Raw genomic sequence first — 12910 nt, forward strand, 5'->3', positions numbered from 1 at the left:
ATCATAAACCTCGTTTATATTTTCTCCTGTTAGGAAAATGTTTGCATCATCTGCGTACATGATGAAATTAGCTATTTCGGATATTTGAGGAAGATCGTTTATGTAGATTATAAAAAGGAGAGGTCCCAAAATTGAACCTTGGGGTACACCGTAAATAATGGGGTTTGCTGAGGATTCAGAGGATCCAATTGATACATACTGGTTTCTGTTCATAAGATATGATGTATGTGAAGATACAAAATATTTTGATGGAGCAGTTGCTAAAAACTTTTCATCACATTGTGTCACTAGGTGTCAAATTTATGCAAACCAAATTTCAAATCCCCATCAATTTTTTATTTCTCACAAATTGCTAGATTTTGTTACTGTCACCAACATGTAAATCAGTAATGGTGCTAATTTATAGGGACTTGAGGTTGCTGTAATTAAGGGGTCTCAATTAAAAATTTCGAAATCAACATTTTAGCTGTTTTTGACAGTAAAGAGTAATGTTTATCATTTGCTTCTGTATTCCTATCAATAATTTTGTTTCTAGCCAAAGATATCGCTGGTCAAAGGTCAGCGCTCATAAAATTGCGCGAGCGATTTTCTATCGCGCGTAGTGCATTAAAATCGAGTTTATGGTTTATCTGGCGTATTGAAAATTTAAATTGACGATGTCAAACCGTTACATCAAAATTGTTGCTCTGCGAAGCAAGAATGCTAGTTTGCGCGGCGCAGCGAAGTCCTTCGTATCACGTTGCGACCCCCACGGTCGTTTCACTATATCGTCCTGACGATACAGGGGAGCCGCGCACTTCGTGCGCGGCGGGTCATACAACGTATGACAAGAAGTCCTCCAATGAAAATCGAGTCTAAAACTATTTTTATCCGACTGTTTTTGATTAATCACCCCGAAACTTTCAAAATATGTGTTAGGGATCATTTCACATTTATGATTTAGAAAAGATTGTCCGGGCCCGGACAATCTTTTCTAAATCATAAATGTGAGGCAGAATTTTTAGGAAAATCTTTAAAACGTTTTTATTCGATTTTGAAAATTTTGGACCTCAGCCATTGCATGAATAATGTCAATTTCAGACTAAAATATTCAATTTTTGGGAAGGCCGAAGGGTGGCTTTTTTTGGAAGGTGCTTAACAATTAACCATATTTTTGTTTTTTTATCAATTCAACTATATTTCTGACAAAATTTAGTTAAAAATAACCGTGAAATTTAATTCTGTCCAAAACTATTAAAGTGGAAAAAAGTCACACTTTATACAGTACACTCTGTATATGCTTTGCAGAAACATTCATTACAATATTTATATATTGACTTCATTGAAAATGTCTTGTTTCATTGATACTTTTCTTTGTTGTCTGTACTCTAAATCTTTTCTACAGAAGACCAAGAACAAAGAAAATGGTGTATGTGGTCTACTGTGTACTGGGTCGATTAATCAAACTGATGGCGAAGAAAATCGCCTGTGAAGTGATGAATTTCTAGCTTCTTGGATGTTGGACTTTATGGTTGTAGCGCATTGCGTGGCTAAGCTTTGCATGCAGCCTATTCATGCACTCGGGCAGCGTATAATAATAGTTATTAGATCGTTTATATTAGTTTTATGATGACTGTACACTGTTCACAAAAGCTATTATGAACAGTGTTATACTAGTACCATATCTTAGTGGCGCAGTTCGTTATTCGACCTGCCTTACTCGTGATATGCTGCTCAATCACGAGGTTGCGGGTTCGATCCCCGCCTGTGCCACTAGCCATGGGGTGAGCGGCGTTGCCGTTCAGCTAAGGGTTCCGATGGACCTATGCAGCCCCCGGTCTACTCAGCCGAATGCTCGAGAAATCGTGTGTGAGGGTTAAATGAGGAGCTGTACATGATCTATACAGCGGAGCCACGGGCGAAGAAAGTGTGATATAATACCTTAACCGTCGCTGGCCTTAGTTATCGATCCTTCGGGTTCCTGTAAGTGCTGGTGCCAGCCATGGTTGTCCGAAGTAAAAGAAAAAGGGTGGTTTTCATAGATGGCTTTTGCTGCCTTGCAGCTAAACAACGTAAAGTAAAGTAAAGTAAAGTAAGTAAATAATCGTTAGGGCAATGGGGGACTTTTTTGATCAAAGTCGAGCTTGATCTTACGAATTTACCGTTTTGGTAGCAACATACCTTACTTCGCTGCTTACTTGTGCTCTGCCAATTACATAGCATGATTCAATCGAATTGAATATTTTTTTCTCTTTCTCAAAAGTTAAGTGGTTCCTTTGCTCGTTCACAAAAGATGAGTACATCAAATATCCACTGTATCTTCACATTGGACACCGAATTTATGTTTGATGCAAATTTATTTAGTTGAATCATTGTAATTGTTATTACTCAATGGATATTATCTAAATTGTCTGGTTACAATTGTACAATGCAATAATTCCAAGGGGGATCCTAAATAAATGCTATTTATTAACATATCCGCCACTAGACTATATTTTTCTATAAATTAGTGGAATCCCTGCATGGTGAAAATTTGTAGTTTGCTTGACCAGTTTAGTGCCACTCATTGGCAGTAGATAACATAACTTTGAAGAACTTGAGTCTGACTTTTTTTTCTTCAAACAGGACAGTTACACAACAGTAAGACTTGGTTGGAACTACAAATAACAATGGACATTGGCTAAGTAAAGCAACCATATTCAGTTCTATATTTTTTATTTGTGACACTTCACGTAATACAGTATGATAAAAAACTGCAATGAGTAGTGATGTCGAGCAGCTGCTAGAAGCACCAGAAGCCTCCAGTGACAGGGAGACAGTAAATAACGGAGAGAACGTCAAACGTGGTATCTGGAACTACATATACCTGTATAAGATGCCTCAGCTATCACCTGATACACTTGTTGGATTTTCCACCAGATACAAGGTATCATCATGTCTATTGTTGTGATTTGTGTTAATTATAGTTCATTGTCTTGAAAACAGTATGAAATTAGATAGTTTTGTACCTAAAATGCTTGCTTGCTTGGAGATGACACATAATGTTTGGGAATTATGAGTTGTAATTTTACTTGTGGCAGCACGCGAGATATCTTATATATAAATGACCAGGAGGAAAAGGTGTTCTTAAAAAGTCTGTGGTACATGATATCTTCTTTATAGGAGTTGTTTTACATACTTTTAACATGTATAATTTCAGTATTCGGCGATTGACACATCCCCTCTTTCAAAGTATGTGATGCACCCTCTATGGAACTGGGGTGTTACAGTAAGAAAATGTCATTTCTTATCTTTCAAATTTCAATTGGCACCATGATCTCGATAGGGGTAATTCATATCAAATTGTGTTCCTTGAATTTTAAGTCCGTTTTGTCCACCACACTCTCTCTTTTTGTGTTGTTATCTACACAGTAATTGTAGCATGTCATTTATATTGATGGTATTACAAGTAATCCGATATCCTGATTAAAAACTGATGTAGGCAGAGTCAAATTCCTTTGTAATGCAATTAGCTTCCCTTTGTTCCTGAATATTGCTGTTAAATTTTTGTTAAAAGATGTACTGACATACCACCAACTTGTTATCATAGCATGAAGCTGACGTCAGTACTGAAATTACTGCTTATCTTTAATACCTCCTTTTACAGTTTTACATATATTATGTTATAGTCAGGTGCCTTATGTTTCTTAAAATTAAGAGAAATAAATCATACCATATATTTTACTACATAACCAAGGCACGATTTCAGAAATAAGAGTATCTGTAGTTTGCAAAAAATGTATCATAATTAATTTTTGTTCTGTTATACCTACATCGCATGAAGCTGACACCATGTATCCTTAATCAACCTGGCATTCCAAGTCTGGATCAAAACGCTAAATGTATTTATGTGTTGAAACTATTTATCGTTAATCTCAGAACAATCCAAACAAACATGGATAGAATGATATTCAATATCGTGGATGTAATATTAAAGTTGAATTCATTAAGTGAGTGAACATACAATCTGACGACTGACAATCATGTTAATGAAAAATACTCTTACATGATACAGGATGATCAACTAATAATCTGTAGCTATAGACATAGTCTATTTGCTAAAACGTAAATTGCGAATTCAGAGCCCATAGAATTAAAGTCTAATTGATAAGTTTAGCGTGTAGAACAATCCTTATTTGATAATGTGTTTATAAACAGTAATTGGTAACAATTAAACATTAAAAAGGAACTTTTCCTTCAAGAGGTCGTGAAGAAGAATCAAATTAAAACAATTAAAATAATCTTTAATATATGCCATAAAAATATGAATGTGGCTGCCAGCTATCTTCATTCCTCAGTGCCAAATTTGAAATGTAGCTAATAATTTTTTTTAAAGTTATAACATTAATTAATCTCGTCGTTTTTTAAAGGAAAACGCACATTAAGATAAATCATCTGAAACTGACCTCAGTTGATAAATGAGTTCACAACTGAATTATGTGTATAATGTATATTACAAGTACACTGTGTATACACTGTTCAGTTGGTAAATAAGATAACACTTAAATAATTCGGAAAGAATTTCCACTAATTATAGTTTATAGGTAAGATCTTCCTAATTTACATAAACTAACCGACCGTATTTAAAACAAGTAAGTCATCATTATAATTAATAAGTGTTATTTTCGTGCACCTTTTCAACCAAATCTGGTGACTATTCTCACAACCTGGTTTGTATTCAGTAGCAAAGTTGAAATTGAGAACTGTCACTCTGTTACACACTACCTTTAGGTGTGTAGAAGTTTTGGTTATTATCCAGTGTTTGAGTTTATCAGCTGGCGCATTATTTAGAAACTGTGTATTGGAACTTTTTGGAGTACATCCCTCAATTACATAACTCCACTGATCGGTTCTTTTTCTATAAATCCCAACAAAATGCCCCCAACTCACTCCAGATAGAGTATAATTCACATCAATAAAGTTCTCTCGCTCTGAAGTGTTAGTTATCATCTGTACTGGTTCGTAGTGTGACAGGGTGTAGTGTGTGTTACGAAAACACTGTATCCAACCTAGAAATATATTAAATATACAGGTCACTTAACAGATACGTGTCAATACTAGTATTTACTACGTAACTATTAGTTACTACTAGTAGTTATTACGTTTGTTTAAGAATAAAGAATTGTGAAAGTTTAAATTGTAAAAAAACCTTAATTAACCTATTACATATTATATCATTTACCTGATTCTATTTCCTCAGTTTGATTAGTAACATCTTTACAATCCTCACCATCACTGTCTTGTACATCTTCAGTATTTTCATCAACTTCTAGCTCTTCTTTAGAGCTACTATTCCTCCCTTCAATAAGATTCTCTACACAAGATTTCACTTCAGCACATTCACAATCTCCGGTGATAGCAGCAATGAAGTCTGTCAACTCATCCAATTCAGAGGGAAATGTACGGCGGAACTTTTGGACATCCAGCTGTTTCAGAATGTACAGAGAATTCTCATCTAATCCCTTGCATTTTAAGGCTAAGGAAACATAGGTAATAAGGCAATTGCCTATGATGTTTAAATCATTGGCAGCAATAGCTAGGGACATGTCAATCCGACGTTTGGGTAGCTCAGAAAAACCAGCCATGTATCTTTGTAAGAAGACAAATTTTCTATTTCCACTGAAAGTAACATTCTTTACGAAGCAGCTGACGTATCTGCTGTCTTTCAGATTATAATGAGCCCTGCTAGCAATCTCACAAGCAAATAACATTTCTTCGTACGAGTTGTTCTCAAACTTTAGTACTTCTGCTTTGTAAAACTTCAGGCACCTCTTAGTCAACCAGGGCACATCGAATACATGTGCCATTTTGTTTACTTCCTCAAAGTTGTCTTTCTCCAGTTTATCAACTTCACCAGAGTACATCGCTTCAACAAAACAGTCAACTGCTGGCTTTGTGAAATCATCCACCTCAATAGATGACTGAAATGTGTCAGATATTACTTATTAGAATAACAATAAGTTTAACATCGCCTGGAGTAGACATTTTATTGCAAGCACTTAATTGTACAGTCACTAATTTTACTAAAATTATCGTCCTGCTCTTAATATTTTACCTGAAACAGGTTGGTGATCAGTTTGTCTATAACAGGACTGTTGTAGGACATGATCATGGAATTAGTTCTAATCTCTTGTCCATCTCTCAGCTTAAGAAGCAGATTTCCGTGTACAGGAGAGTTGATGTGTTCTACACCAAAGTTGGCAGGTACTTTAATTTTTGAAGCCATAACCAACTGCTAAAACGTAAATTGCAAATTTAAAGCTCGTAGAATTAAAGTCTATAATTGATAACTGTAGCGTGTAGAACATTTCTAATTTAATAATATGTATAAAAACAATTGGTGACAATCAAACAGTAAAAAGGTGTTATTCATTCAAAAAGTCGTGAGGAAGAATCAAATCAAAACAATAGAAATAATCTTTAGCATGCCATAACAATACTCAATATCAAAGTGGCTGCCAGCTTTTTACAGTTCAAAATTTGAGATATTTCTTAAAAAAGGAATGATATTAATTTATCTTGTTGTTTAAAACAATTACATTGAGATAAATGATCTGAAACTGACCTCAGTTGATAAATGAGTTCACAACTGAATTATGTGTATATTACAAGTACACTGTTCAGTTGGTAAATAAGATAACACTTAAATAATTCGGAAAGAATTTCCACTAATTATAGTTTAGAGGTCAGATCTGCCTAATTTACATAAACTAACCGACAGTATTTAAAACAAGTGAGTCATCATTATTTAAATTAGCAAGTGTTATACTCGTGCACCTTTTCAACCAAACCTGGTGACTATTCTCACAACCTGGTTTGTATTCAGTAGCAAAGTTGAAATTGAGAACTGTCACTCTGTTACACACTACCTTTAGGTGTGTAGAAGTTTTGGTTATTATCCAGTGTTTGAGTTTAGCAGCTGGTACATTGTTTAGAAACTGTGTATTGTAATTGCTTGGATTACATCCCTCAATAATATAACTCCACTGATCGGTTTTAACATATCTATAAATTCCAATAAAATTCACACTACTCCCACCTTCTCCAGATAGAGTATAACACACAGCCATATGATTCACTGACTCTGTAGTGTTAGTTATCATCTGTACTGGTTCGTAGGGTGACAGGGTGTAGTAAATGTTACTAACACACTGTATCCAACCTAGAAATATATTAAATATTATTGTATAATATGGAACAATTGATTGATACGACGTGTAAATAGCCGATAACGTGTCACTAACTTCGCATAAGAATAAAGAATTGTGAAAGTTTAAATTGTAATAATACCTTAATTAACCTATTACATATTATATCATTTACCTGATTCTATTTCCTCAGTTTGATTAGCAACATCTCTACAATCCTCACCATCGCTGTCTTGTACATCTTCAGTATTTTCATCAACTTCTAGCTCTTCTTTAGAGCAACTTGATTCTCCAGTACTCCTCCCTTCAATGAAATTCTCTACACAAGATTTCACTTCAGCACATTCACATTCTCCGGTGATAGCAACAATAAAGTCCGTCAACTCATTTAATTCAGAGGGAAATGTATGGCGGAACTTTTGGATATCCAGCTTTTTCAGAATGTACAGAGAATTCTTATCTAATCCTTTGGATTTTAGGGCTAAGGAAACATAGGTAATAAGGCAATTGCCTTTGATGTTTAAATCATTTGCAACAATAGCTAGGGACATGTCAATCCGATGTTTGGGTAGCTCAGCAAAACCAGCCATGTATCTTTGTAAGAAGACACATTTTCTATTTCCAACAAAAGTAACATTCTTTACAAAGCAGCTGACATATCTGCTGTCTTTCAGATTATAATGAGCCCTGCTAGCAATCTCACAAGCAAACAACATCTCTTCGTACGAGTTCTTCTCAAACTTTAGTACTTCTGCCTTGTAAAACTTCAGGCACCTTTTAGTCAACCAGGACACATCGAATACATGTGCCATTTTGTTTACTTCTTCAAAGATGTCTTTTTTCAGTTTATCAACTTCACCAGAGTACATCGCTTCAACAAAACAGTCAACTGCAGGCTTTGTAAAATCATCCACCTCAATAAACGACTGAAATGTGCCCGATATTAATTATTAGAATAGTAGTAGTAAATCTTTCAAAGTACGAAATATCTCTTTAAAAGAGCATCCTAGGCACCTTATAGATATCAAAACGCATAAAAAAGAAAACAAAAACATCAACCATCTTCTAACTTCTTCCACTCCTCCCTATCTAAAGCTAAAAATCTAAGGTCTTCGAAATCAGTCAAATTCTTAAGTCTAATATCAAGATTTCTACTAGTCAAGTCTTTTCTAATAACATCTAATAAGTTTAAACATGGTCTACCCCGTCTCCCTTCCATAAAAATATCAGAATTTATAGCAAATAACATAGAGGTGTATGCTGGTGAGTCTTCCTGTCCTCTTAAGATATGTCGTAACATTCTCCATCGAAACTTAGAGACTCTCACAGACAAGGGAGTGACATAACAACGAGCATAGAGTGCCTCATTAGAAATAACCCCAGTAGGCCATCTGATGTTGAGGATTCTTCGGAGGTGTTTGCGATGAGCAATATCAAGTTCATTCAACGAAGCTAGTGGTGCAGCCCAGGAGTTGCAGTTGTAGAGTAGAATAGAGACTACTTGTGCCTCGTAGATTTTGATCTTCCTTTGGACTGAAATCTTGCTCTTCATCCAAACTTTCTGAAATTTACTAAAGGCAACATTACCAAGGAATATTCGATTCTTGATATCCTTAACAGTGCACATCAACGATCCTAAAGTTTTGTTAGAGCGCCACTCTTCATCACCTCTATACACTTTTCCAACAATCACTTTGCGTTTAACAGTGGGTTTAGGATCTGCTAAATAAAAATGGACAAATTCAGTCTTGGAAGAATTGATATGAAGGTCCCACTGCTGGAATATATCTTTAGCGATAGGAAGCATTTCTTTGAGTGGAGCAAGTTCAGTGTTATTAAAGTCAATATCATCAGAGTATCCTGTTTCGAGTGGCATGAATTCTTCTGAGATAGGAGGATTAGGGATTGGATGATTCACTGGGTAAGGTGTTGATGATACTTGGGAGAGTACAGATCTGAGGTGAATAAGTGCAGCGGCTTCAACAACAGTAAATAGATTACCTGATAGTGCATCTCCTTGAAATGCTCCAGTTGTGCTTTGGAACTCAATTGATACAGTATTATTGACTTTTACTTTCAACACTGTGTTTGATAGTAGGAGCCGTACCATCCTAATTTCATCACTAGTACAGCCAGCATCTTCAAGAACATTGAGTACTGTTTCTCTGCTGATGGTGTCAAAGGCACTTGACATGTCTATACTCATTCTGTGGTAGCTCCAATGCTTTCTAAGTACCACTGAGGTTAGCATACGTTGAGACCAAATTATATCGCCACAACTTCTACCTCTCTTGTAAGCACTTTGTGTAGGACCGGTGTACTGATCTAGCTTGCCTTGGATACGTTTTAGGGTAATCATTGACAGTAATTTTCTGGAGCAGTTTGAGAGGGTGAGAGGTCTGATGTTTGCTGCTGGACCAAGTGGTTTCTTAGGCTTTTGGAGTGGAGTAATGTTGCCTTTTCCAATAGATGTTATGGTGGTGTTTGTTTCAAATGCGGTATTTATACAGTCTGCATATTTCTGAAATACACTTCTGTTTGCATACTTAATCAATTCACATGGGATATCATCAGGCCCAGTGGCTCTACCATTCTTCAAAGCTTTAGCAGCTATCTCAACTTCAATAGCAGTAATAGGGTCAGCGAGAGGACTAGGTTGATCAAAGAAAGTGTCAATAGGCTCAACTGTATGTTTTGCAGTGAACTTCTCTTCAAAGTGGTTCTTTAGTATAGCAGCTTTTCCAGTGTCTGTACCTATGAAGTTAGAGTTTTCATCATGCACACTTATGGTTGGAGCACGTTTGATACCTGCTAGTTGGCGAGTGGCTGCAAAGTATGCTCTAGAACTATCAGTTTCGTTTATCTCTTCAGCAAGAGTGTCTGCATGCTCTTCTTGAAGGAGCTTGATTCTCTTACGAGTGTCATTTTGAATACGATTGATTTTGGTACGTATAACTGATCTATCTTCAGAGGTGTTGTTCTGATTGAGTAGAGCTTGTAGAACTTTCTTTACATCAGACATCTCTCGAATTTCAAGGTCATTACTAAAGTTTTTATATTAGAATAAAAATAAGTTTAACATCGCCTATAGTAGACATTTTATTGCAAGCACTTTATTGTACAGTCACTAATTTTACTAAAAGTATAGTCCTGCTCTTAATATTTTTACCTGAAACAGGTTGGTGGTCAGTTTGTCTATAACAGGACTGTTGTAGGACATGATCATGGAATTAGTTCTGATCTCTTGTCCATCTCTCAGCTTAAGAAGCAGATTTCCGTGTACAGGAGAGTTGATGTGTTCAACACCAAAGTTGGCTGGTACTTTAATTTTTGAAGCCATAACCAACTGCTAAAACGGAAATTGCAAATATAAAGGTCGTAGAATTAAAGTCTATAATAATTGATAATAACCGTTGCGTGTAGATTCAGTAGAATATTCCGAATTTAATTATTTGTAAAAACGATTGGCAACAATTACACAGTAAAAAGGTAATTTTCCTTCAAGAGGTCGTGAAGAAGAATCAAATTAAAACAATTAAAGTAATCTTTAACATGCCATAAAAATATGAATGTGGCTGCCAGCTATCTTCAGTGTCAAATTTGGAATATAGCTAATCAAATTAAAAAAAAGTTAACATAACATTAATTAATCTCGTCGTTAAAATAAGAAAACGCACATTAAGATAAATCATCTGAAACTGACCTCAGTTGATAAATGAGTTCGCAACTGAATTATGTGTATATTACAAGTACACTGTGTATACACTGTTCAGTTGGTAAATAAGATAACACTTAAATAATTCGGAAATAATTTCTACTTATAATATGCATAATATATATCTCTATTATAATTCAAAGAATTATTTCTGCTGTACGACCGCCCACGTGCAAATTAGGCGAGAAATAGGAAGTTACATAGTAACCATGGTAACGGTGTTCAAAAGCTCACGTGCACGTGCAAAGATTTGCGACCGGCATTTTGATCGGGTTTGTCGAATTACGTTGTGTTTAGTGCGAGCTACATTTTAATCGGCTGTATCTTCGGTTGGGATGAATATGTTTTGAATCTTTTGATGCGATAAAAACTGTCTACCAAAGAATACTATTAGTTTCCTCCCTGTGACCACGGGCTTTCTAGTTATATATATAATAGTGTTAATTATGAATACCTCTCACCTGGACATAATATGATTAATAACAAGACACACGGTAACAAATAAATAACTGTCAGAAAAATACTATAATTTTAGTTTAAATAGTCTTAACATGTTAACATGGATGATTCAGGCGACTTATTTACTGCCAGTCTAAATCTCATGCTCTTAGATCGTGTTTTAGGTGCTAATGAGTTGGATCATTTTCTTTTTTAAATCAACTCTTTTTCACTACACTGTCAGTACACTATGTGCTGTTAATTAAAATCATCTATCACTAATCGTAGAACAGAATCTGTTTCTGCTCTGTTGTACACACATTTTCCTGTTTTCCTTTCTTTCTTCTGTTTTCTGTACTGGAAGATCAGCATTGAACTGAGAACTAAGATAACAAGTAACAGCAGCACTAAAACCACATAAATAGCAGATAATTTTATTTGCCCTTGAGTATCAATACTCTCACATGATCCTGTCCCGTATAAATCCCAACTCCAAATCTTTCCTTTTGGACAATTACAGAAGGAGTAGTTTGTGAAGGAGTAGTTTGTGAAGGAGTAGTTTGTGAAGGAGTAGTTTGTGAAGGAGTAGTTTGTGAAGGAGTAGTTTGTGAAGGAGTAGTTTGTGAAGGAGTAGTTTGTGAAGGAGTAGTTTGTGAAGGAGTAGTTTGTGAAGGAGTAGTTTGTGAAAGAGTAGTTTGTGAAGGAGTAGTTTGTGTCAGCAACTGATTCTAGAGGACAAACTTGACACTGAAGTGCACCCTCCTGACTCACAGATCCCTGCTTACAGGTGAGACATGTAGTTTTGTTCCAGAACATTCCAGCCGGACAGATACAGTACTCCGCTCCCACTCTTGAAGAAGCGTATCTTGGACACAGCTCACAAGATATCACGTGTGTGTTAGTGTAAGATCCAGGTGAACACATCCTACAGTAACCACCTTCTGAGTGACAGCTCCTTATATGGGCATCACGTGGTCTTACCTCCCACTCCCACCCTTTACCTGGAGGACAGCTACAAGATGTGCTGTTATTGAGTGCAGTAGATCCTGGGGGACACTCCACACATTTTAGAGCACCTCGTTGACTCACAGACCCACTGGAACAAGGGTTACACCTTCCTTCCTTCCAGAACATTCCAGCTGGACAGGAACAATGGTCAGAGCCTGGATCAGAAGTAGAGGAGTCCGGGCAACTACTGCAAGATGTTTGGAGGTCAACTGTGTCTTTAAAGGTGTTTGAAGGACACTGAAAACACAAGCAATGGTCGCGGTAGTACCTTCCTTTAGGACAGGAAGATTGGTGATGACAGTTGCAGCTTAGAAACACGTCTTTACCATGATCAGCACAATATTTACTGGACTTTATTTCGTAGCTGCATGACGACCAACTAAACTCGTTTGGGCATGAAATCCTCTCCAGACTGCTACGAAAGCTTTTTTGCAGGAACCACTCCATTGTTTCATTTGCAACCCATTTATCTGCTGATGAGAATCCCATGTCTTTGCAGATGGCATTGGCAGCATTTTGGTCAACAGTCCTATTACTATCACATACTGTCCCGTTATTATAAAGGAGCAGACCTATTTCTCTG

General features: G+C 36.2%; 2 protein-coding genes and 1 long non-coding RNA gene across 4 annotated transcripts in view; 1 reads left to right on the plus strand and 2 right to left on the minus strand.

Annotated features, from left to right (window-relative positions):
* The window catches only part of LOC134822809 (chitooligosaccharidolytic beta-N-acetylglucosaminidase-like), a gene marked incomplete in the record, with an annotated part of 941725 nt that overhangs the window by 518543 nt on the left and 410272 nt on the right, over positions 1–12910 (minus strand).
* LOC134823564 (uncharacterized) overlaps positions 1–12910 on the minus strand; it is an 83806-nt gene that overhangs the window by 21962 nt on the left and 48934 nt on the right. The gene's annotated exons all lie outside the window — the stretch shown is intronic.
* The window catches only part of LOC134822617 (ethanolaminephosphotransferase 1-like), a 51897-nt gene continuing 41689 nt past the window's right edge, over positions 2703–12910 (plus strand). For both annotated transcript variants that reach the window (XM_063833746.1, XM_063833747.1), the window contains exons 1-2: positions 2703–2905; positions 3179–3247. In XM_063833746.1, coding sequence (XP_063689816.1) covers positions 2738–2905; positions 3179–3247 — 237 coding nt within the window. In that variant the 5' untranslated portion in view covers positions 2703–2737. The remainder of the gene's footprint in view (positions 2906–3178; positions 3248–12910) is intronic.

This window comes from Bolinopsis microptera, chromosome 11 (genome assembly GCF_026151205.1).
Source record: "Bolinopsis microptera isolate Bmic1 chromosome 11, MBARI_Bmic_1.0, whole genome shotgun sequence".
Taxonomy (NCBI): Eukaryota; Metazoa; Ctenophora; class Tentaculata; order Lobata; family Bolinopsidae; genus Bolinopsis; species Bolinopsis microptera.